Here is a 26,486-nt window from a genome sequence, read left to right on the forward strand (position 1 = left end):
TTACACTTCCTTTTTTGATAAATGCATTTTTTTCTAAGTGAGAAAAAACACACATAAAAGATTCACTACAGGACAAAAAATGGAGTGAATTTGTCAAAAATGGAAGCAGAAAAGCTACGTGCACAGCATGCTGTGCACAGATCCCGTTTTCTCCCGCTTCGGGTCGCACAAAGATGATCGGAGCCGCTCATTTTGTTCAAAATATGTTGTTTAAGGTCTCTGTAAAAAATGAGCTTCGTTCGATATCGTTAGAGGCGTTAACAAAACACCCAAAATCACTTCAAAATTTGCTGTACACAGCTTGCTGTGCACGTAGCACAGCTCAAATGGAAGTGTGAAAATCATTTCCCTTCGATAAAAATGGATTTGTAAAATGGAAACCAAAAGTTAACTCAAGTGGTAAGGGAAACGGAGGTAAATACTTTACAATTTCAAATTTTGTGCTTCAACTATAAAATGATTATGTCGATGGTGCAGTCATACAATCTTATTTACGTGAAGTTGCCGTTGGTGGAATTAGTTTCAAATTACCAAAAATAAAACTAGTAGGATGGGAAGATAACAAAAATCTTATCTATGTGATCAATGCAGATTGAAATAAATGAAGGAATTTATGCTACCATGTATGAGTCAACCGATTTTTAATAAAAACGAAAGATCCCCTTTGGTCTTTTGGAAGGAATTGGGCAGGCTGTTGAGCTATTTGCGAGTTTTCTTTTGGGGGCACATTTTGATAATCGAATTCGTTCATTTTCAAGATAGCTCTATTTTGTCCCACGCACACACACATAAAAAAGAAGGAAGAAGGGGGAAATTTTGGCTTCGCGTTTGGCCAAAATGGCATGTCCCTGTATAAGGCTTTGTCAACCCCTGTAGTTTTCTGAAATGCCGATGACACAACCGCGAAACTAAAAACTGCAAAATTCCCATCTCTTACATGTTCCGGATAATGGTACTAATGAAAGGCCAATACAATTTGCAATTCAGAAAAAACGTGAACTGTTGGTATATCATGGACAATCCTGGAAATAATTGCATGATATCAGCAGGTAGTCTATGGAAACATTGTATTGGCAACAAACCACAAGTTGGAAAAGCCATATTATAAAAGCCAATAAATTGGTAAACATTGTGCAAAATAACCGAGATGCGATGTTAAACATACATGCATACCTCACACAAGGTAGCAGAAATCCAACATAGAAGCTAAATGTTGAGCTTTTAGCTGCTCAAATTTGCAAATACAACTGGACAGTTTTATACAGCATTCCAACAATACAAAGCACTAAATCAAATACAATTAATAGAGTAACATGTAGTTGTCGTGGAACCATTATGCTTTTTTGGCACTTAATCAGAGCTAATCAGGAGCATATCAGTGTTTGATCTTAGGCTTCTTTACAATCATCACAGTGCAGTGAGCATGATGAGCACAATAGTCGCTTACGCTCCCCAAAACAGCCCTGCAAGATAAAAAAAATGATTTAGCTTCAATATTTCAATGGGATGAAAAAAGAAAATTACGGCCATGAAATGAGCGCATGAGATCAATGAACTGTGCTGAAACTCTACAATATCTAAATTTCACAGGGGGAAATAAGCTGGATCCCCGATTCACAAACCTTTTTATAGCTCCATAACCATGATTACCCACAACCAACATGGAGGCATGGTGTTTCTCTACAGCTTCACAGAGAACATTCCTAGGATCGCCTTCCACAGCTTCCAAAATCACCTCATTCACCTGCATAGAAAATGAATGCTCATAAAGAACGTTGGGCAACGGAAATTCACACAAGTGACCACACTTCAGCCCTGAGGGCTTGTATAGAATGTCCAAAATGTCAGTAACAAGAACTATCCAAATAAATATGGAAGTAAGCAAATTGAGCAAAAAGCAGTACTGGATTGCAAGATTAAAGATAGTGGTTATCAGGAAACTGGGAATTCGATACGTCATAGGGGAATGTTTTCCCGAATACAAAAGCATTCTGCAACGAGTAGCCTCATTGAAAGATCTAAATTGCATTGCCAACTCCCCTAGCTATTGTTGTGTTGGAAATCAATTACACAAGCAGTATAGATGCGTTGATATGCATTTGCAGCAATAATCACTGAGCATACGAATATTGCCAAGGACTGTAGACTTGGATGGCCAATTCATCTTCAGCAAAGTCAGTCAACTTAGAGCTCGTAATAACCTTTCTCAACTGAGTCAAAATGTGATAAATCAGCATATAAAATGTCACGATTGAGTGTCCCTCAGAGTCTTCGTACTTTCATTTTTTGAATAAATCATTAATCAACCAAAGGCTCAACCTTTAGCAACGAACTCCAGTTTCCCCTATATTACAATTTAAACAGGAATTGGTATGTTCACATATACAAATCTGAACGGGCATACATGTTTGTGATTATGTTTTCCTGAACAACTAAAACATTTAATTGACAGGTTTAGACTTGCAACCAGTGCTGCATGTTACTTACCAAAATCTAAAAGCTACAAAAGGCTTTCAAAACCATCGAATTCTGTCTGTGGACTTCATCCATTTCTTTGTTCAAACTAGTTTTCCCTCCAAATTCTCAACAATCACACAAGAAAGACCACAAGAGTGTCGAACCTAGTGAAGTGCAGGAACTCTTGGACAATGAGATGAGATAACCCTGTTGGTTCAACTTCAACTCATAGCCATTCAAAGCACCTAAGAAATATTTCACTTGAATTAGTTTGGAAGAGGCAAAAAGTTCTCTAATGATGAAAATTACAGCTAAGAATTCTAGCGAACCCACATTATTTGTCCATATCCCTTTCAATTACAGTAGCAGTAAAAGGGACGCACCAATGAATGCTTATCACTCCCCAGAACTTCAACATTTCAAATCTTCAGGTATTTATTGATGTACTTTCAATCTGTACAAAGGAAACCTTTGCACTAATTTCCGATCCAATAAGTTTAGTCCCTCTAAATTAAATTGACTCAATAAGTTAGTGCAATAGTCTATTTTGTGATGGTTCATTCCCGGTCAAGAATAGTTTTCCTCCCAACACTAACTGAAACCATTTGACATAATAAACAATTGACTCATCCTTCCCCGTCACACAATCCACCTTCCAATGTATTGTTTTAATACTGAAGTTATTGTAATTTATCAGCTTAGATAACTCAGGGTGTCCGGGTCAACTTACGCGCACCTCAACTTTGCACCTCAACGTTTAAGTAACACTTGATATATCTATGCATACCTAATGCAAAAGCATCCACAATATCTGATTAATTCATAACAACGAAGTTGATAATATTAGTATATAAGAGAAACAAATTCAGCAGGGTCTAATTCTTCACATAAGGCAAAAATATCTTCATAGTTATAGAACGAGGGAGTCAAACGGGAAAACAGATATAGATGAGAGTAAATCCGAGTTGAGTATTACCGACTTACTGAGACAGATCTCCTTAGCTTTTCCTAAAGCCCTGGAAGCAATCTTCTTAAGATCAGCTTCAACGTACGGAAGGACATCGGCAGCCCCTGCATAGAGTTCATACGAAAAAACCAAAAAACTAGTATAATTTATCTCCTGTGGATGTCCATAGCGAATTTCTATGGACTTTCAACTAGATGGGTGAGGTGCATGTATTAGCTCTAGAATTACCACGGTTATCCAAACAAACTACTATAACTGATTCAATGATCATTCGCCTGTGGTAGTATTCGTATGCATATACATATGTGTATAAAATGATCGGGATTGGATTTTATTTTTTTTTGGTAAATGACCGGGATTGGATTTGCAGATACCTGGGCCAGCAAGTCCGATTGCAGAAGTAGCAGAAGGTTTGGCGTGAAGGACGACGACATTGAAGGGGAAATTTGGAGCCAAAGGAGTGAAGAAATGAGTGAGTGCCCACTCCAGTGCGTAGATGCTGTGCTCGCTGTCGTCGATTCCGACCACCATGACCGGTTTCTCCGCCGTCGCCATTTTTTTGTCGTGGAAGTTTCTCGGACGCAGGCGCGCGAGCAAGAGTACAGAACTTAACTATCTGGAGAGACCAATGTTGTTGACTTGAGATAGAGAGAGAGAGAGAGAGAGAGAGAGATGACAAAGTGACAACGAGGCGCACTACTGGATGGGTTTGTCGTGCGGAATACCAACGCTACACTAGCCAAAGTAGGTGTTGTATGGGTTTTTGGCTTTCTAACAGTAGTACTACTTTGCCACAACATCACTATCACACGGAAGTGCATTTAACTCGTGGGTTACTTGCGTATGGTCGCGGAGCATTCATTGATTCGGTGGTCCTGGATTAATGCCCCAAGGCCATATCCAATAATCTATACTATTCCTTTTAAAAGTACGAACATATTTTCTATTTTTTGCTTTTCATAAATATCCTCATGAGTTTCTATGAATTCAAACTCTATTCCATGTCCTTTACCCACCCCTTCCAACCAGCATGTGTCTTTTACCAAATTGAAACATTACTACATATTTGCCTAGCCATTGCCTGAACCAATGGCATCTCTTCGGTAAAAGAAAAAAAAAACGGCCAAAGCAAAAGAATAGGAAGGGCCAAGTGTTTCCTACACTTTTCCTTCCCCAAGTACCCCTTCAAAGTTCCATAGGACGCTTCCCTCCTGCACAGTTCCCAGTCTGATGCGGTGCGCATAGAGGAGGAATACCATTAACCATATCAAGTGGCATAATCGTAAATAAGTGGCAGCGCAACAGTGGAATTAGGAGTCGGGCCTACCTAGGTTCAAACCGAAACGGCCCAACGGTCAAGGCCATCTTGTGTGTTTTTTTAGCCGTTTTCAGCCGTTTAGGGCTCCGAAATGCCAAATTTACCGCTTTAGGAAATAATCTTTTTGCTTATAACTTTTGGTAGTAAAGTCGCATAAAGTCCGTTCTTGTTGGAGAAGTCTTGTTTTTTCTTATATTTTCAGAATATGTAATAATTTCGGAACTTTCCGAAATTGGTATTTTTTTCCTTTTCCTAGTGGAGTTTAAAATGTGTCATCAGCTATATAACACAGAGTGTAAAAAGTGAGGCCCAATTACGTGAATTTAAGTTGTTGTTAGTCTCCGTTCTATTAAATAAGCCAAGTGGTTTATTTTTTTGTCCTTATTCAAAAAAAATTCGTATTTGTTAGTTTTTCATCAATATTTTGGGAATTATTGCATTGTCATGACAAGAGAAATCTAAAAGGTAAAAAATTACGATCGAAACTTAATTTTTTGGAATAAAGACAAAAAATAAGCCAATAAGGCAATTTTTTCATATTTATTCAAAAAAATTGGATTTCGATCATAATTTTTTACTTTTTAAATTCCTCTCGTCATGACGATGCAACAATCCCCAAAAAATTGACGAAAAACTAACAAATACGAAAAAAAAATTGAATAAGGACAAAAAAAAAAAAATCGCTTGGCTTATTTAGATGGGGCTGATTTATATGTTTGTGTTAGAATAGTATATCTAGCATTAAGTAAAATTAAATGTAAACTCAACCAAAAGTAGGTCCTATGATTATACTTTTAAATTTTTCTCTCCTTTGGTATCTTTTCATCTCCAGCCAGAAAGGAAGAGAGATAGAGGGAGGAAGAATAGAGAGAACCGGATTACTTTCCACATGGTGTCACATTCAGATAATGGGACCCACTTAGTTGAAATTCCTACAACTTTCACACTTATGTTTTGGCTTAAATTTTTTGAACTTCACGTATTGTTTGGTTTGTATTTTAAAATTTTTTTTGAAAAATAATAAAGATAATAAGTGAAAAGAAATAGAGAGAGAAATGTTGAACGTAGAGAAATCTATGGGATATTTTTGAAAAATTATTTTTAAAAATAGAAGAGAACAAGGCAGCACTTTAACAACAAAGTAATTACTCCATTTGAAGATGTTTTGTTAGGTAGAAAGAAAAAAGTACATTTTAAGATGTTTTGTTAGGATTTGATAAAGTAAAGAAAAAAAAAAAATATATATATATATATATATATATATATATTAAGTGGGACCCACCTAAATTTTATACCGAATTCCAACAATCCAAAGCACTCAGTTAAATACAATTTATACAGTAACATGGAGTCGTCGTGGATAGGGGTGTTATTCGGTCGGGGTCGGTCGGTTCGGTCCAAAAATGTTGGAGACCGAATCGGTTCGGGGATGAAAATGCCAGGACCGATCCCGACCGTTCTTAAGTTCGGTCCAATTCGGTTCGGGGTGAATTCGGTCCGGTCGGGGAATTCGGGGAATTCGGTCTGACCGAATTGGGCCTAGTTGGGCCAAACATAAAAATTTGAAAATGGGCCAAACATAAAAATTTGAAAGTAGGCCAATTAAAAAAAACTTGATAGTGGGCCAGGAGAGTTTTCGGTCCAATACACTTGTTTTTTTTTTATCAAACACCGATTCAAAATTTTGACAGTGGGCCACCTGTTGAGGATTTTTTATTTTTTTTAGTGAAAACCTGTTGAGGATTTGATTCTCTCCATTTCTCTAACATATACAAAGCTCAATTCAAAAAAAAAAAGATATACATCACTACCAAATTTTCACTATCAATTCTCTACCAAATTTTCACCGATCCAATACATATATACACCTGTTGAGGAATTTTTCACTACCAAATTTTTCACTATCAATTCTCTCCATTTCAATTGAAAACCTGCATTCCAGTAAGTGATAGCATCCAAAAAAAAAAGCAAGTGATAGCATAAAAAAAAAGTAGTTCAAGACTAGCAGTTCAAGCCTCCAACAGCTTCGGTCCGTTTGCGGTTAAGATTTATGCAAATTATATAATTATATAAATTATTTATACTCGGTTCGGTTCGGTCCATTTCGGTTCGGTCCGTTTCGGTTCGGTTCGGTTCGGTTCGGTCTTGTTCGGTTCGGTTCGGTCCAATCGGTCTACAATTTCAGAAAACCGAGACCGAACCGAACCAAGTTCGGTTCGGTTCGGTCCACCCCGAACGGAAAAATCCCGCCAGCACCCCGACCGAAAACCGAACCGAATGATCGGTTTTTTCGGTTTTTTTCGGTCCGGTCGGTTTTGTATCAGCCCTAGTCGTGGAACCACTATGCGCTTTTAGCAATTAATCAGGAGCATCTCAGTGTTTGATCTTAGAATTCTTTACAATCATCAGTATACACACACACACATAAACATTCAAGGAGTGTGAACACGGACACAGATACGGACACGAATACAAATACTTGGAACGATTATTATTGTAAATTCATGGGGCGGACAAAAGTATAAAATACATGTGTGAATATTTCTTAAAAAGTGTTTACTGGTACAATACTTCATCCACAGGTACTTAAAACTAATAAAAATTAAAACTAAATTAATATAAAATTAAAACTGCCATTACTTCCATATAATGTAACATCTTGGACAGGATTTCTGAAATATCTTTGAATGACCAATATCTCATGGTTTTAGGAATAGGGACTATATAATACTACCCGACATCCTAAGGGTTTAATTGAACTGGCATTTCCACGGGGGATTTATGAACAAAGGCTATTTCTAGCTCCAGCTAAGTTCGCAGACCTGTTGAGCGGGACAATGAAATTTCACAAGCTTTAAGCAACAACTTATACAGAAATGAGAAGATATGCATATGCACAATACTTTGTCTCCTCGATCACCAGAAACAGAGAGCGAAATTTTGTTGGAACTTAGACTATTCTCAGTTCTCCAACAACATACAACATTCTTGCCATATAGAGAGATGAAAACATACCTAAAAGTCGTACCCACTGACACCAACTTGATATTTTGAACTTCATAAAGTTTAACTTTCAGTGCTAACTGAAAAACGTCATTTGTAATAACCTATTAACCTCCCCAAGAAAGAAAATGCAAAGCCTGACCAAAAGAGCCCTATCCTTGTATCCTACATCTTTGTATGGATAAAGGCCGCCTCGCTCACTCCCGGAACTTCAACATACATCCCAAGTATGGAGGACCCCATGCATACCAACACCGTCAAGACATAGATAACTCCAAGACCAATCCAAAAGTGCTGATAACCTGTCCTACCCCCAAAAATTGCAAACGGAAGGAAAGTGCTCGCCGTCTCCGCAATCTGAATGGCATTCTCCAATAGCATGGACAACACCGTATTGAACCTCAAGAAGTGGGGAAGCTCCTTTCTCCTGACCACACCAAGATATGCCACGGTAAAATATACCATGACAAACCATCTTGGCAATCTGTCAAAAGCCTGGTAAAATCTGGATGTCAAGAACTCGAATTGCTCCAAGGATGGGTAGAGACGATACGCTGCTTCCCAATACTTCCATGTATCGCGGAGGGATATGATATATGGGAGACATGCTAGAGTTCTCCACCACCACTTTACCTTCTCCCCTTTGGAAGCAGGGTAACGAATACTCCAAGGCATCTCGATGGAAGATCTTGGTGGGGCCAGAAAAGGTCGCAGCTTCCGCCTACCAACTGTGGGTGTCGTACTACATAAAAAGCTACAATCATTACCACTAAAGAGTGGTGTTAATGCAGCGGCACGATGCTGGAGAGGAGTATTCCCTGCGATATGAATTGGAAATATTCCACATAAGCATTCCCAGGAAAAAAGATAATTGACTTTAGAAAAGAAGGAAAAAAAGAAGCATATCCATATCCCTGTTTCGATCTCTTTTTGCATTTAGCTTCAGGGGGAGAATCATCCGGGTTGGTTGTTATTGTAACTATAAGTATATAAACACATTACGGTTCTATTCTTCCAATGAAAGAAGGTTCCAGAAGAGACCCTTTCTGACGATCATAAGCCTCCTTGATATATGCAGTAGTACAATATTATATATATATAGGAGCCCGTGCCAAGATAATGCAATGCTCTAAATGGCAGCCTCAGAGCCATGATTTCACCCTCGGCGGCTCGTTCGGCGGATATGGAGATTTGGCGAAGCTTGGCGGCTAAGGGAGATTTGGTGGAGCTAGGCGGCCATCTTGGCGGAGCTTGATTGCCTTAAAAATATTTTTTACCCGAGATTCATATTGATCAATTGATCTCCGCAGTTGGGAAGTGTCTCTGTCCTTTTCACTTCTTCCGGAACCCTCCCAAAAGAAAGAGATTCCGTTGCTTGGCAGCGCCTAGGCTTGGCGGCTGGTCACCGCCCGACTAGCGCCGAGCACCATTTAGAACACTGAGATAATGTATTGCTAGATAATGTAGTCTGAAAGAAGCCCCTGCCAAGATAATTCTAAAAGCCTTGCTCGACTAAGATTTTGAAGCATAATGACCACATCGAAAAAGCATCACTTAGTGGGGGCCAAAGCCGTATATTCCTTCATCTAACATCATATAATCTGGGTACAAGAAACTAAGCTTTTTTACCGCAAAAATACTCCAATTACATAAATATAGGATTTAATTTCAAAACATGCAACCTAAATGACACAAATGACTGAATGAGAGAGCATCAACTTGACAACCATGTCTACATACTGTTGGAAGACTGCAATGTCAGCCCTTGAAAGGGTTTCCATGAACTCCTAATGCTTCGATATGAAACACAGGAAGGCAGAGGAGGAATGCCACCATATGAACCCGAGAAACAAGACCTTGAGGTGAATACCTTCGGAGAAATACTCGGAGTGACCAAGGAGCTTCCATTCAAAATCATCTTCTGGCAATCAAAACAGCATTTATGTATATATGTGTGTATACCATCACATGATACAGAATATTTGCCAACAAGAGTATGAAGAAATATAAATTAAAGAAGAAAATTTCCAGCTCCCGATCAAATACCAGCAGAATATGAATCCAATATTTGTGAGACCCACAACCTAAAAAAGTATTTCTGCCACCTTTTTGAAATCACTCATTAGTATACGACCCCATACGGAAAAGAAACTTGAGCTCTTACGATGTGTTTGGATCTTGAATTTTTCATGGAATTGAATGTGAATGCCAACTAAATGAGCCTTGCCTACAATATTTTTCTTCTCCAGTAATCACGCAGAAAATGGAGATTTTTTTTATAACAACTCTTTATTCTCATCTCTCTCCAAACGCAACAACAAAATGTTAGCTTCTTTGAAATCATGTTATTCTCTTATCTCCTTAAAATCATCTCAGTCATACCAAGCAATACAATTATTCACAAAAACAGACAAACACAATAGTTTTACAACTTCGACACAAATTCTTTAAAATCACTCAGCAAGACAATGATGAAAGCAACATATTCCAAAGCATTTTATACTAAGTCGTAGCCTTATAGGTTCACAGGTAGTTCAGTAATGATCGATTTTAAGCTAGTTCCTCCGATTGTACATTGCATGTAGTGACTTTTATCAAAAAACAATCAAACATAAATCATGAGAAGGAAAACATAGAGAAAATTATATAGAGGATTCACTGATACTTATCTAGAGCATTGGAAAATCAAACCCCCTCCAACAAGCCTTTTGCAAGTACGTCACTATCGACAACGAACCCATTCTCTGACCAGTGAACATACAACGACACTACCTCCCCTTCACCCTCCCTGTGTTAAAAACCATCCAACACACCCTAAAGCACGCCAGCCTTACCTCCAAAATTAAAGTCACCATCCGTTCAACGCTGATATCTACTTCTCCCCCAATTCAAACTCCTCACATCCACCAGAGAGTTACGACCCCATCGACCTGAGACTACTGCAATCGAAAATCATCCAGGTTCATCGCTCCAACGACTCCCCCCTACCATCAACATTTACCCCTTCCTCTCCCTCCAGAGAAACACTAATTTTTCTTTTGAATTTTTCGCTGACGGAGGGGAGAATTGTAAGCCGATTTGTGATCGAGAGAATGGGCATATGAACTTGTTTCAATATGCTTGTTTGGGCTTTGAAGAAGGCGGAGTATCCAGAAATGGGGTGGGGGGATTGGGTCACCAACAGATAGGGATGAATGCGAATTTCAAGAATGCAAAGAGGTTTAGCCGGGGCATGATTCGGCATGTCTTGAATGGGAAATGGGACTCCAGCTAGAAAGGGGGAGATTGAGGTTTATCTGTTAGACTTGAGCATGGCCCCAGTTCAAGAGACATTGGGGGACATTTGAGTTTGATGGGAAGCCAAAGTATGAGTTAAATTAAAGGCTTTGGATGAGAACAAGAGGCTGGTCCCAGTACAAGGAGTCCAATAGATGTCCAGGAGATGGTGTGTTTTGAACACATGTGAGAAGGATTCAGAAGACTTGACAACAAGCATTGACTTTGCTAGTAGCTTTTCTGATTGCACTGCTTTGGTCTATGGCTATTCCTGCAACCATTTAAAGTTGGCAAGGAAATGCATATTAGCTGTACTACGAGTTAAAAGGCCAGAACATGTAGAACTGTGATTTCTATGGTTTGGCTAGGGTGACCGACAAGGATCCGTCTGATGGCAAGTGATTTCTCTGGATTTTCTTGTAGTTCTCGAGGTATGTATAGTAGTTTTGCTAGTTGTATCCTAGTTTAGGGATGGGATGCGTTGTCCTTGAAATTTTTGTTCATCTTTTTTATTGCACTCTTAGTGCGCGATTATGCTTCGAAATCTGTGCCTTATGAGATTCTCATCACAACATGCAAAAACTTCGGCCTCGTGGTCCTCAACTCTTTTTTTTTTTTTTTTTTTTGGGGGGGGTGGGTGGGTAGGGAAGCAACAGTTTTATTCCAAACAAACCAACACAGGAAACATCAGGACATTCCCTGTCAACAGAAACTATCAAATAGATCATCCCAGAGCATACTTCAGGAATCCACACATAAACAATCGCTACATACAAAGTATAATCCCCCTGTCCTAACATTTAGCACTTTATAGTAGGAAGGAATGTTCTACGCTAGTCGCAAAGACCAATTCCTGTAGCTATTTTCCACCTTCTTCCACGTACAATTAACACCTAAGGTTGAGTTTGAGTTTTGCTATGATATTGCTAGTACGATTCTGAGCATCAAGAATTACGGAGGAAGAAGACAAAAACAAGATAGAAATCTCTGAAATTGGAGCTTTTAATACAAGTATACACCTATTTCAGTCTATCAAGTCACAACAAATCTACATAATCGTCTAATATATGTCCCTAGAGTAGAGGCATAAGAATAAAGTGCTCAGAAGCGTTTCGTACCTTAGAGTTTGGAGTCTAGCAAAGGATTGGTGGGTTAGGCAAGGATTGAAAGGATGGCCCTCGTCTTCGACGGCCACGAACGAAGAAGACACAGGTCCTTTAACGGAGGTTCTCTATCGGCCACTTCGAGGCCTCACGAAATGGGAAAAGGAAAAGAGAGAGAAAGAGACAATCAATCCTCAATACACCGCCTCATTCCCCTTCCCTGTCCAGCCACTAATCCTTTCTCTCTCACTCTCTCTCTCTCTCTCTCTCACATCCACCAAGAGTCCAAGACCCCCCAAAAAAAAAAAAAAGTTTAAAAAAAGTTGGAACAGCGGATGTGCAGTGTTTTAAAAGGAAAATTCAAGGGAAAATGACGGCCAAAGACGTGTTTGATAATTAATACCTTCTAAGGACATTTTCAGCATTAACAAATGTTCTCAAATGTTCTCAGCATATCCTTGGCGGGTATTAATTATCAAAACACGTCCTGGGCCGTTATTTTCCCATATTCAATCAGCGCAATGGGCTGACGATAGTAGGTGTGTGAATGTGTATTAAAAGATGTAAAAAGAGCACAGAAATACGTATTTTTCTTGTCTTTTAGTGTGTTTATTGTCAGCCCAGTGGGCTGACAATAGCAAGACCGGTTTTAAAATTCCAGCCCTGCATTGTTCACATAATTTTAAGCCCAACCCCAGGGGGGAAAAAAACCAATGGATTTGTATTTATCATTGGGCTGAAAAGCCCAGACACAAATGGGCTTTTTTCATAAATCTTTGAGCTCGATCGGGGTACAACTAGCAAAACTAAACAGTAATTTGAATGAATCCAAATAATGCTGCTTCCATTCTTTGAGCTCGATCGGGGTCGTTAATTAATTAACTAAACAGGTGTGAAACAGTAACACTGCGTTTGCGCATGATTTTAATTAGTCAGAGGGTACAAATCTCGAATAAGCTCATGATCACCTAAGGTTAAAAAAATCAGTAGAAGGATTTTTATTAACCCATGTCTCTTGATCCTATGTGCTGGGAGCCTGGCTGGCTGGCTGGCTGAACAACTTCATCTAGCCTAGTGGTACGATTTATAAAATAGAATCGTATCCAAAAAAAGGCTCCCGTTTTGAGTTTTCTTCATTTAAAAGGGTAAGGGAGTTACCTAGTACTGTACCATAGAATTAATTTGAAGCCAAATAAGCTGCAAAATTAAGGGAAAACAAACAAGTGAGATAAAGTAGTAATTCATTTTATTCCCTAGTATTGCTTTTGGATCCGGATATCGGGTGTGCTTCCAATTTTGGATGCCTCACTGTTCATGCATGTGTATATATTGTATACTACAAATTTTCAGTTCTCAAAAACTACTTCAATTGGTATAAAAACCTCACTTATTAGGTAAAAGGCCTCTTTAAAAAAAATCTTTTGTTACGATTTGATCATACCATAAATATTTCTTCAGTAACAACTTTACATCTAAACAAAAAATAATTTATAATTTCCAAATAAAAATAAAAAATAGATATTAAGTTAAAGAATTTAACATTAGTGAGGTTTAATTTGGACCTCACTATCAGATGTCGCCTTAAGCTCCAATGAGGTTGGGCTGCCGCCTCTGTCTCTATCTATCAGGTATGACAATGTATAGTGGCCGTTCCACTACTAACGGCTTGTATTAAGAGTTAAGCCTTTTTCCAAAAGCAGGGTGTATATTTGGTCTAGCAATGATGATGAACCCGAAGCAATTTCATTGCCAACTTCGAATGAGCCTCCACAGCCAACCATCCGAACAAGAAAATGCCAAGAAAGAAAGATATAAAGGGTCGTTTTCTTTCAATATAAATATACTCCACTAGGCACTAGTATATTTTACATATGTACTTTTTCGCTTTTTTTCATTTGGTGGATCATAAAGAACGTAAAATGCATTTTTTTGATAAATAATTTCTGCGCAGACCCAAAAAAGATTTGATAAAATTAACGAAAGGTGAGTAGATGAATACAATATGATGTTTTTATGTGGTACAATTGATTGAAAAATAGTAGTAGTAAATAACATGAGTTTTCTTTACCAATAATTACCATCATGACATGCAAGCTACAGCATAATTAAGCTTTGCTTGCCTATATGGTTTTGATTGTGTAATACTACGTTAAAGGCTAAAGCTGAGGTTAATTTTTTCTAACATCATAAATTCAATCGAGAAACCATATATACGGAATGTGATGAAGAAAGAGGAGATTACATCATATGCTTGCTTAGGATTAAAGCAGAGGTTAATTGATCGATCATGATCTTCTCATTCCGAAGTGATATGCCAAAAAAATTACTAATAAAAGTGAAAGAAAGGAGGATATTACACGTGATGGATTGATATATCTTTCACCAAAAATTAATGATTTTTTCCCGTTTAAATAAATCTTCACTAAGTGGCCGGGTGGATAGGATACTGTTTAACCAACTTTTATCATTTTACTTATGTCTAGCTGTGTCCATTACCATCGGTTCATCGATCGAGTATAAAGTTGCTTTGTCGGAGTGGGGATTGTTTCTTCTTGGTATGAGTCGTTTGGAAGATGATTAGATTCGTTTCCTTTTCCGAAAAATTTTCAGTACTGTAGCTGGTGGGCACCAAAACTATTCAAGTCCTTTTTCGAAAAATTTTCAGTGATGCGTGGGTACAACTTGGTGCCCGCTCGGCACATTCGAGCTGTACATTGCGATTTTGGACGGCTCAGATTTGGAGAGAGATAAAGTATTTGGATAAAAAGGGAGAGAGAATTTCAATCCGAGTCATCCAAAAGTGTATTGGATGCACGAATTTGCCAAGCGAATACCACGTGGGATATACCCACCGACGCTAAAAAATTTCTCTTTTCTTCAATATGCAATACATGGTTTCAAACGGCTAATTTGACGGCATCCACTCTTTTTTTTTTTTGTTTTGAGAGCATCCTTGGTGAGAGCTTCATACAGTACATAATTACTCATCAAAAAGTCTATCCAATTTCCATACTATCAAATGTTGCCAATTAATCGGGTTAAAAAAGATACGGCCAATTAATAGTGTACCCAGCTTCCTAAATTTCTGTCAAATGATTCATAGGAATGTGTGGGACGCGCAAATGAAATAACAACAATGAGAATTTAAAATTGACGAAGATAAGAGAAGTACTAGGCAAGCAATGAGAGTCAACGGGTCAATGACCTTATGGTTTTCCAAAAAGTCAAAAGTGGTTAAGATTGCGAAAGCCCTCAAAATGGCAAAATCTTGTTCTTGTCAGTTAACGTAGCAAAATTTTATGTTGGGAGCTGAAATGGAAAAGAAATTTCTATCCTATCCCAATTCCAAAAGAAGGAAGATAGTACCGTGGGTTGGGTTAAGTTACGTAGACGACAAGCAAACACTAGTTAGTGGCCAACAGACAAACACGCCCTTTTTCTTAGTGGAAATTACCCTGTTAATTAATCTCCCCTTCAAATTTGTCATCAATCACCTTTCTACACGTCACGACACGGCGCGATTATTAAATGAATCAAATTAACTACCTTCTTATCTCTATTAAAAACTGATCAATTTATAAATATGACAAATTAAATTAATTATTTTGAGACTCTGCATGCCCGTCGGTACCCACCGTATGGGTTTGGTCGGTTCCCTAAACATTATACGCTGACATAATAGGCATGCAAACAAAGTATAAAGCATTTGTTTGAACTAACTTGATTTTTGTTTTTAAGTTCACACATTTTAGATTTATTTTTGATATAGCGGAAAATTATGGAAATTAATTTTGACACTTCAGTTTTAGCTACTGGCACTCCATTTTATGTCTTGATCAAGTGAACCCGCTCGCGCGAAAAACAGGAGAGAGAGTGGCGGGGTGAGGGGAGAGAGAGGGAATAAATCTGGACCGTCCAAAACATGTTTGGACGGTTTGGATCACCAGCGGTATTCTGCCATGTTGAACCCTCTCGGCACCCAAAAATTTCTCCTTCAATGGGTATAATCTGAGGAATAATAACTTTCTGATGGGTTGAGACTGCATGTAGCGGTATTCGAAAAGCACCGCACGGTCTCCTAACAAATGAATCTATGCAAAATATGAACGTTTCTATAAAGTGAGACTCAAAATGAGCACCTCTTCATGAAGGTGAACAGAATCAGGCAAACAAAATTGCCCTCCCCAAACCCTCGAAAAAGTGAACAATCTCTTTGACATTAAAGGGAGGCAGATACGCATTAAAAGTTGCTCTTCCTTATCTTGCCAGCTTTGATTGAGAGTTTGGAAATTTTGGTTAATGTTCACATGATGCTTCCAATATTTTCCACTTTAATTACGCTACTGTAATAAAGTAGTATAAACAGATTTCACATGATCCTCACCAGCACTACAACTACAAGCTTCTTTTCTTTTGCTACAGGTCTGGAATGTACAATTATACATTTTAATAACGAGAAGTTGAGTTTTTAATATTAGCCTATTAGGTCATTACGAGGCAAAATGTTTCAATATAAAAAAAAAAATTGACAGTTAAAAAAACCCACCACATCTTTCTTATCCTTCTTTTTTTGCATCCATAGTTCTCTGAATTAATATACTAACCCTGTTTCGCTAAAATTCTTATTTTTTAAAGTAATTATTTTTCATTTTACGAGACGGGTCATTTTCTCACAATATATCACATTTAATTTAAAAAATAAGTACTTATTTTAGTTTGTGGAGTACAAGTTGTTTGTATATACGAAAAAATAGGGTGTCTGGATCGAGTACCTACGCACGTCGGATGCCGTTAATTCCCAAATGGGCCCACTCAATTTTTTTTTTTTGAATTTTTGGACGGCTCGGATCGGCCATCCGGTGGCTGGAGACGGCCCGGCGCGGCCATCGATGCCAGTAGCAGGACTCGTTAATTATTGCCATAGATAGATTCACGCTTTTTCTTCCATCTTATAAAATAGGCATCGTACATCCACCCAATAAGTAACTAATTAATTATCTCCTTTCAGATATTCCATGTAGTAGTACTATTTTGTAATAACCCTTACTAAATGAACAAGGTGCGAAACAAAAGTAATTGACTTTCCTCGTTTATCCATGAGCTAAAAACATTCAACAAGCTTGGAAATTCACCACTCCGATTCTCTCGAAAATCTGATGACTTCAGCAATATTCAAAAGACCAATCAGACAGAAACTTCTTCACAGCTACATTTATATTTCATTTTCTATGTTTCGTATCGTTGATTTTGCATTAAAAGATGCTTTTATATTTTTTTTTCTCTTCCTTCCTTAAATCTAAAATAGGAAATAGTTACTCCTTATTTAATCTATTCAACGTGACTAGGAATTCTCTAGCTATATATTTTACCATGCACCGATTATGAACTACATGTATGTTAGTCATTCTAGCACGTACGCAACCTAATATTGGAGTATTATTTTTTCTCAACAAAAGTTAGCAGTTTTAGTTGTAGTTAGTGAGATTTAAACTGACCCAACATCTTGAACATGTAGGATGAGAAACAAATATTTGATAGAGATATTCAATACGTAAAATATTTTCGTTTCCTTTAACTTAAATTATCCCTAGCGAAATCCAAAAATCGAACATGGGCATAATCAAGCTATTACCTGCACTTTTTGGGGTCAAAACAAATCAATTAACAACCTTTGTGGGAATGCTTATTTGGTGCTTAGCAATGCTATGGTAATCATGTCTAGTAGTTTAGTATTTCCACATTTTAAGTACCATACGAATCATATGATGTGTGCATCACTGTCATGTAGTGGAGCACATACAACTATATTACATTGATAGCGCCTCAAATGATATTCAAGGATAGAGTCTGAGAGGGGCTGTCGCCACCATACAATTTAAAAAAAAAAAAAGCCTACTTTTACTTTGAAAAAAAAATTATCATAAAAAATTTTTGATTGTGTACATTCGCCTCCCCTACGCAATTTTTTTGGTGTGTAGTACTCAGATATGGTTAAAGTATTAATGTTTGGAAATAATAGTTACATCATCAGATTATTGCCATCTCCTACTTTGTGAGTAGTATTTTTTTTTTTTTTGTGTGTGGTGGGACTTCTTTTTTCAATAAGTCTAGGTCACTACATCCATCCATTATACTATCTATTACAGAAAAATGTCCATAAATTTTAAAATAATATTTTATGAGGCTCAGTAAAAAATTAGCTCTAACGGATATCGGTAAGTATTTTTAGTTTCGTTCCTACAAATTATAATCTGATCTGTTGGTGTTGATTTTTTATAGAGTTCCATAAAATATTATTTTAAAATTTATGAATATTTTTTATATTTTTTGATACCCAAATAAATTCTAAAAAAATATAGTGGATGAATGTAGAGTACCTAGGATCTCTCTTGTTTCTTTACTCCGATAATGGACAAGTAATCCTCAGAATGTGGCAAGCGGGGTCACGAATAGTTGACTTTTTCTCCTCTAAATAGAGACCGCCGGCTTCTGATCCGTTATTTACGTCACGTTTAACCAAAAACGGAGAGAGGGAGGGAGGGAGAGAGAGAGAGAGAGGGAGGCTCAATCATCATTCTCGCAAAACAGAAGGAATTGTCATCAAAGTTTGGTGTTGGTGTCTAATCTAGCTATTCACTCGTCAAATGCTATTGCTTGCATAGGTATAGCCGTCGGTTTTGAGAGAGAGAGAGAGAGAGACGATGAAGTTTTGCAAGAAATACGAGGAGTACATGCAAGAACAGAATCAGAAAGAATTACCATTACCAGGGGTTGGGTTCAAGAAGCTCAAAAAGATCTTGAAGAAGTGCAGGCGAGACCTTCATTCCCACGATGATCATGAAATGCTTAACCTTCATGATCCCCATCAAATCTCCGCCAATTGCCCCCACCTTTGCCCCGGTACGTACCCTAACCTACCCCCAATTTACACCTCTCTCTCTCTCTACGTATATATGATTACTCATGCATATGAACGTATGCATTTGTATTTGATTGTGCTACGGATACAGATATGAACACCCGGACACATATCTGAACACACAGATGCAGCAGTCCTATGAGGTGAAGACCCGCAGTCATATGCGGTGAAGACCCGGATGTGGGCCCGCACGCATCAAACTGATTTGGACGCATCGGTGTCCGGATACGTGTCCGGAATATGTCTCTAATTCCTTCTTGTCATGGATTTGGAATTGTGGGTTCATAAATTATAAGAATTCCATGTTCTCCTATTTCTTGTTTTCATCTATCAACTTTTCAATTCGTTGGAGCATCACTTAGCTCTTACCCAGATATTTGAACTCAAATTTATACAATAAAAAAAAACTGAACAATAGCTTCATTTGATATGGGATATTAAATCATTAAAATCTAAGCATAATGTTGAGCAAATGGGTTTTGTTAATGGCATGATTAAGGTGAGTCAAGGACTGGAGTTGAGTTTGGGTATGTTTTCTTGATTTTGATCATGATCAGTCAATGCCTTGAGATGCTCCTCTCTATTATACTCCAAAAAAAAGTGTAACCCCATGCGATGCACGGAATATGAAATATATGTGGATACTTTAAGAAATCATTGGATGATTAAAATAGTTTATTGGCCCATAAATAACGGACTTATAGAGAAGTGGGAAGTTAAAGGAAGAAAGGAGTGAGAAATGGTGGAGGAAGAAGAGGGAGTGAGGTAGAGAAGTAAGATTTGTGTACGGTATCACTAGATTTTGTTCAACTACAAAACTTAATAAAAAATTTGACGCAATTATATAGATGGCCAAAGAAATTTTCTGTTTTAAGCTACGAAAGAAGAAGATCGATTAGAAGTTGTAACCCAATTTTAATTGAACTCTGTTTTTTCAGTTTGCGATGGAACCTTTTTCCCGTCCTTGCTGAATGAAATGTCTGCAGTAGTTGGTTCCTTCAATGAGAGAGCACAGAAATTGCTTGAGCTACATCTGGCTTCAGGATTCCGCAAGTGCTTCATGTGGTTCACAGACAAGCTCCATGGTAACCATGTTGCCTTAATTCAGGAATGCAAGGACCTTGTTATGTATGCAATTTTCAATGCTGTTGCAATGCGCAAAATACTGAAGAAGTATGACAAGGTATGTTAACCCCCTACTTTTTGCACAATCAAGATGGATCATAACTGGATACTCTTGTGTTGAGGAATTCAAATATAGGCCGTTACATATCGTATAGGATGTTAAGTAATGGATTTAAACGTTTACTTATCAAAAAAAATAGAGTAATGGATTCGGATTTTGGCCCTTTGATATCGGCTGATATATGACCACATCGCCGATGTCGTTATGTATCCCAATGCCACGATTTGATTATGTATTTATTGAGATTATTGATTTCGACTTCAGATTCATTAATGTATTTATTGAGATTATTGATTTCGACTTCAGATTCATTACTCCAAACAAGGACAAGCATTCAAATCGCAAGCCCAAAGTATGCACCTTGAGATCCTTCAGTCACCATGGCTATGTGAGCTTATGGCTTTCCACATAAACATGAGGGAAACAAAGCCACAGCAAAGGAAGGCCTCCGCATTGTTTGATGGATGCTCCCTTGTAATCAACGAGGGCAAACCATCGCTCCATTGCGAGCTCTTTGATTCTATCAAGCTTGATATTGACTTGACTTGTTCTGTATGCTTGGTAAGTCTTCAATTTTCATTTTAATTCTTGTGCATTCAAAGAACTTGGGGAGAACCCACAAGTATATGGAATTTCCGACCCAAGGTCAAGATTTATAAAGATTCCTTTCGAATGCTGCAAAAAATATTATATTGACATGCCAGGTTGTCGAATTATGGTGCTTCTGCGGATGCAGCTTGTGCTCTAATTCCTAACGTTGCTCTGATACATTGCGAGTCAACTTCCATTTTTAACCTCCTTCCGACGTGTTTGGTCGGTCCTGTATCCAGTGGCTTTTCAAGATATTGAGATCTGAATTATATTCCCTCCTAGGTTTTCTACTCTTTCTAGGGAGTAGGGACTACTACTTCTTGCATTCTAGCTATGAACTTCTCACACTTTCGCCAGTGTACATCAATGTTCTTATGTTCTCAGTAGCTATGTAGCACCGACACTCCAAAAGGGCGCCGTGTCCACGTATTGGACATGGGGACACGGCGGGGACACACATTGGACACGCCACGTGGCGTGTCCAATAATTTTTATTATTTTTTGATAGGGGACACGGCGGGGACACGGCTAGGGGTCAAAATGTAATATTTATAAAAAATTTGGGGGTTAATATGAAATTATTCAAAACATTTGGGTTAAACTGTAATTTTTCCTTTGAAAAAATTTTATACAATTTGTGAAATTATTCATATACAATGGTTCATAATTTTTTTTATATATATGTACATATATTTATTTATTATTTATTTATACACGTGGCGTGTCCCCCGCCGTGTCCGTATCCCCATTTTTTTAGAATTGCCATGTCCCATGTCCATATTCGTGTCCGTGCTACATAGCTCAGTAGTTAACAAACACTAAAAAGGGTTGACAATACTTCCTAATTCTATATTGCTAACAAGAAAGTGACTTTAAAAGTTTAGAGGATGTCAAACATGAAGCTCTGTAAGTGATTGTACCCACCTAAGCAATTAGAAATGAAAGGTTTAGTCAACACTTGCCAAATTAGGAAGAGCTACAAAATGACAAGAAAAATCTGCCGAATTCTAGCATCATCGTAAAGATTTATTCATTGCAATTTCTTGTAAAGTTTGTTTTTGTGATGTTACTTCTTCAAGTTTGATGGTTTTAAACAATATCGCATTAAGTAGGCCTGATTGCGACTGGAATCTCTTACTCAAGGCGTACTATTATTTGCCCGACACTTCCTCCTTTCTTTCTTGTTTTTTCTTTAATTCTTGGTTGCTTCCAGTTTAGCATCATCTGCAACCATTGACTTACCATTCGATAGGAATATTATACTGCTAACCATTTCGTTTCAGATAAGATCCACAATTGAATATTGCATTTGACTTATTCCTGAGACAGGACACAGTATTTGATCCAGTCGCTCTGACCTGCGGTCATATCTACTGCTATATGTGTGCTTGCAAGGCTGCATCAGTGACCATTGTGGATGGATTAAAGGCTGCCAATCGCAAGGAGAAATGCCCTCTCTGCCGAAATGTAAGTTAATTGTGCCGAAATATTGAGCATGTTATTCCTTTTGCTCAGAAATTATTGAGCATATTCTTAGATCTCCTCCAATCAATCTGTGCACTAGAATTTTGGGAATTGATTTTTGTGCTCCCTGTTTTACCATCTGCACCACTTCTTCTTTTTTTGTTATTAATCGTTTGCATTTAATGCACCCCCGTTTGATGTGTGAAATTGTGAACTTATAGAAGGGTAAATGGTAAATTCAGATGAATAGAAACAAAAAAGATTGCGGATCTAAGTAAAGGAGTGTAATAATCACTACAGAAAAATTAAATGGTACATATTATGCAAGATGATTTGATTATGTTTGTTTAATTAGAACAATAAAATTATCGCTAGTTATATTTGTAAAAGGACTCCATCAAAAGATTCTATACGATCCTAATTGAAAGCAATAGAATGTGACATACCAATTGTGAAGTTTTTGTTTTTGTTTTTTTTGTTTTTGTTTTTTTTGTTTTTGCATCTAATGAGGATGTCCATTTCACCCTGACTGTGTCCGGATGCATGCATTCCTCTCTCCTTTCCATCTAATAATGGAAATTGCCTTCTACTTTGCAATTTCTTTCTGTTGTTTTCAGGCTGGACTGTATGAAGGTGCTGTGCACTTGGACGAACTTAATATATTACTAAGTCGAAGGTACGTATGTTCTGTTTGTATGTACACTTGACATACGGGTTGGTGGGATAGACTTTCTGATGGCTTACCATGTGTTTCAATACAGGTGTCCTGAATATTGGGAGGAGCGGCTCCAGGTCGAAAGAGTGGAGAGAATTCAGCAGGCAAAGGAGCACTGGGAGTCCCAGTGCAGGGCATTTATGGGTGTCTGAAGTCGCCATTCTTCTTTCCCGTGGCTGATATTAGCTACTTAGCGTGAATTGTTTCTGATGTTTTTCTGTGTCTACACCTTGTTTCCCTGCGACTGCAAGGTTGTGTATGTGCTTTAGAGCTGTAACTTGTAAAGAATACTTGTGCTTGTGATTATGTTTTGGAGTTTTCAACAAGGCTTGTTTATGCCATGGTTTTGCCAAGATGATAATAGCATTTGCCATGTAAACCAATCCCATTGCGCCCCCTTTTCCTCGTTGAGTAAAAAAACGCGAAGAAAATGAAAAGATGTTCGAAAAATCTTTCATTTTTTTGGCTACTTGTAAGAAATGGTTTATGCACTTGCTTCCTATTCCATACTTTTTCTCCTTGATAAATATATTCCTTGTTGGGTGGAAATTGCACAGAAAGCCAACATACTAATTCTTTCTGGTACAAGCAGAAGGAACTTATAAACCAAGATCTTCTAGTTTGAGCAAGTTCACCATTCTCCAACTGGTACCTCTGATTCATCATTTTCAGAACTTTGACGAGTTGGTTATGATCAAAGAAGCAGGCAGAAATCATTCTTATATTGAACGATGATACCATGTTTCAACGATGGTATGACCGATACATTGACACAAAAGAAACTGTGAATAACCTACACGCACACAAAAGGAAAAAGAAAGAAGATTATGCCATTCCTATCTTTAAAGTTGCAACAGATCAGATGATGATACTTTCTCAAAAATTTCACTGTTTGACTTTGTACTGAATTTTAGAAAGAAAAAACTACTAATACATGAGGAGGAGATTTAATATCTAAAATACAGAATACATTGGAATCCTCTGGAGGATCATAACTACTGTCACTGTCCTGGAAACTCTTGAAGGACTTGCAATCATAACACAGACAAAATCACCCCTGATATCTGGAAATCACCCTTGTAGTAGGCCTAAAGAGAAAGTGCCCATCCTGAAAAATGATCTTGCTCAACAGCCCACGATCAAGGGATTTTTATCCTTGTAGATGCGATACCTTTTGCATAGTTTCTCCAATGTGCAAACAGAATGCTGCATCTTATTAAGTTTTGAGTCCATGAACATGCTCTGCAAAAGAAGCTGCTAATGAGGAAGAGAGATGACAAATCCAAATAATTCGCATACGTAATCAAGTAAAAGTCTCTTCTTTTACCTGATAATCATCTCCGTATTTTTCAACGAGTTTGCGAATGTGAAGGCGTTGTATGCTCGTTAGTGGTTGCAAAGGTGCACTCTTCCCATCTCTTCGCTTCTTCCCAAGCGCTGATTTTAAGTCTGCGTAAAGCCCATAGAGCCAAAAGATTATTTCGTTGGTAAAGAACAAGGACCATGTGCATGCTCGCACACCTATAAGCTATACAATCAAGATAGACTCTATGTATTGTATCAGGTAAGCCAACCATTCAAATTTTCCCAGCAGTGCAACATGAGCCTTGTCCATTCACACAAGAAAAGAGTAGGAACCCTCAAACAGATCACCTCCCAATGTAGTTGAAACCAAATGAAGACCAAAAAGCTCCAAATGCATGTAAGACCAAAAAAAAAAACTCCAAACGCTTATAATCAGAACAATTACAAAAGCCAGACAATTGTCAACACAATCGATATCTCCTCTTCAGTGAAATATGGCAGGGTATCTAGATTCTGCCCTCAATGTTACAGCAGAATTTATGCAATATATACAAATGGGTTTGCATGACGGTCAATAGGCTGAATAAAGACCAGAGCAAACATAAACATCAACATAGGGGACAGTTGCTGAAATCTTGGAAGAAAAGAGTCAAAACACTATGAAGCAGACATTGACAGTCTTAATCTTCCGGAAACTACAATTTGACAAACCAAAATCTGTGACAAGGCATTGGTTATCGGCATTCACTATACTACACAGAATAGTCAAGCACACTCTCACTTCTGCCACATCTGGTTATGATAGCGAATGACAAAACCGGTTCAACCTCCAATGTCCTAAGCCCAATCATTACACCATCTATGCATGATTTATGCGTGTTCCGTTGATCCAGAGGCCAAAATAGCGCAAAGCATAAGATACACTCATTCTTCTTTGCTTCTTTCCAATTTTAGGTGATTCCTTTGCATACCAAAACCCAATTAGTTCTTCTATGCTAAGTGAGTCTCGAACTAGAAAATCATTAATTTGAATCCTGCATTGAAAAATCCAATACCAATACCAATACTCATAATATGCATCATTTCGTAAAGAAACTATTACTCCACCAACATATTATCAACTACACTCAATGCATAAGTATATAAGAGCATCTCTTTTCTGAGTCGAACTCCTCTAAAATTGAGTTACTCAATTATTTCACCAAATGAATAGAGATTTTAACTCAAATTCTAGAGCCTCGTTTTGCTCTTCACAATTTACAACTATGCCATTAATGAAGCTTTTACTCGAATTTGTGCTTACACATTGGATTGGGTTTGATGGTTGGAGATGTGTCTACCCAAAATGGGTTTTTACCCAAAATTTGACTCAAATTTGAGAAAAAATATGGGTGAAGACTGGAGATGCTCTAAGCATTTAATAAAACAGAAACCGAATTCGGATTCAAATGCGATGCCAATACAACAGATGAGAGAGAGAGAGAGAGAGAGAGAGAGAGAGAGAACAAACCGTCCTCTTCGAGATCGCTGCCGGAATCCAACGGTTCGAACTCCGACAAGGTGGAGTCGGGCGGAGGCTGAGGAGGGGGGACCTGAAGAGAGTCGCTTTCGACGATGTGAGAAGTGCGAGACCGAACGCCGAGGAAGTTAGGGTTCGAAACAACGCCGAAGGACTTGTAGTTTTGAATGACGCTGCCTTTGTCGTCCCACTTGATATCGGCGGCGATGGAACGAAGCTTCGGAGGGAGAGAGAAGTTGGGTTTGAATACGCGAGGGTGCTTCTTTGGCAGTCCCACTTGGACTTTGGGCCTCGATTTCTTGTACTTCCTTCGCGACCTCCCCATCCCTCTCTCTCTCTCTCTCTCTCTCTCTAGGGTTAGAGCAGAGTGAAAGCGGGCGTGGATTGGGGGTTTAGGGTTTAAGCCTTATGAGAAGACCGAGTACAACAATGGAAAATGGCATTTTTACCCCCCATAGAGAAGTTCATATAAATTTTGGTTCATGTTGTTTTAATTTGGACAATACGAGCCCTAGATTCGAAGTCGTACTCTTCATGTAACTGATGTATGTTAAAAAATTGTGAGTTTAAACCTTACTCACATAATCCTTCAAAGTGTCATGTACTCCCGCTTTCAATCTCCACACTGCGCTCACTCTCTTAATTTTCGCTTTTACGAATTTT

At 38.1% G+C, this 26,486-nt stretch overlaps 4 protein-coding genes across 6 annotated transcripts; 1 reads left to right on the forward strand and 3 right to left on the reverse strand.

Moving 5' to 3' along the window:
- Positions 1-1,088: 1,088 nt before the first annotated feature.
- On the reverse strand, positions 1,089-4,248 carry LOC131315078 (universal stress protein PHOS34-like). The gene is made up of 4 exons (XM_058344136.1): positions 3,799-4,248; positions 3,434-3,528; positions 1,623-1,744; positions 1,089-1,463 (listed from the first exon to the last, which is right to left on the reverse strand). Exons 1-4 carry the CDS (start codon positions 3,977-3,979, stop codon positions 1,376-1,378), a joined length of 486 nt encoding a protein of 161 aa, XP_058200119.1. The 5' UTR covers positions 3,980-4,248; the 3' UTR covers positions 1,089-1,375.
- Positions 4,249-7,204: 2,956 nt separating this feature from the next.
- LOC131315079 (protein TIC 20-I, chloroplastic-like) lies at positions 7,205-12,446 on the reverse strand. 3 transcript variants are annotated; one of them, XR_009196596.1, is made up of 4 exons: positions 12,140-12,381; positions 9,486-9,666; positions 7,758-8,563; positions 7,205-7,564 (listed from the first exon to the last, which is right to left on the reverse strand). XR_009196596.1 is itself a non-coding variant. In XM_058344137.1 (3 exons), exons 2-3 carry the CDS (start codon positions 9,661-9,663, stop codon positions 7,911-7,913), a joined length of 831 nt encoding a protein of 276 aa, XP_058200120.1. In that variant the 5' UTR covers positions 9,664-9,666; positions 12,140-12,446; the 3' UTR covers positions 7,609-7,910. The 3 variants fall into 3 exon arrangements, 2 of the variants coding, with proteins under 2 accessions (XP_058200120.1, XP_058200121.1); XM_058344137.1 differs by lacking the exon at positions 7,205-7,564 and having other exon boundaries at positions 7,609-8,563; positions 12,140-12,446; XM_058344138.1 differs by lacking the exon at positions 7,205-7,564 and having other exon boundaries at positions 7,609-8,563; positions 9,486-9,663; positions 12,140-12,403.
- Positions 12,447-18,506: 6,060 nt separating this feature from the next.
- On the forward strand, positions 18,507-23,382 carry LOC131315081 (probable E3 ubiquitin-protein ligase BAH1-like 1). Its single transcript, XM_058344141.1, has 6 exons — positions 18,507-19,024; positions 19,982-20,226; positions 20,536-20,790; positions 22,150-22,287; positions 22,902-22,960; positions 23,046-23,382. Exons 1-6 carry the CDS (start codon positions 18,826-18,828, stop codon positions 23,149-23,151), a joined length of 1,002 nt encoding a protein of 333 aa, XP_058200124.1. The 5' UTR covers positions 18,507-18,825; the 3' UTR covers positions 23,152-23,382.
- A 423-nt stretch (positions 23,383-23,805) lies between these two features.
- On the reverse strand, positions 23,806-26,345 carry LOC131315082 (uncharacterized). The gene is made up of 3 exons (XM_058344142.1): positions 25,815-26,345; positions 24,327-24,448; positions 23,806-24,241 (listed from the first exon to the last, which is right to left on the reverse strand). Exons 1-3 carry the CDS (start codon positions 26,146-26,148, stop codon positions 24,125-24,127), a joined length of 573 nt encoding a protein of 190 aa, XP_058200125.1. The 5' UTR covers positions 26,149-26,345; the 3' UTR covers positions 23,806-24,124.
- Positions 26,346-26,486: the final 141 nt, after the last annotated feature.

Source organism: Rhododendron vialii, chromosome 13a (genome assembly GCF_030253575.1).
Source record: "Rhododendron vialii isolate Sample 1 chromosome 13a, ASM3025357v1".
Taxonomy (NCBI): Eukaryota; Viridiplantae; Streptophyta; class Magnoliopsida; order Ericales; family Ericaceae; genus Rhododendron; species Rhododendron vialii.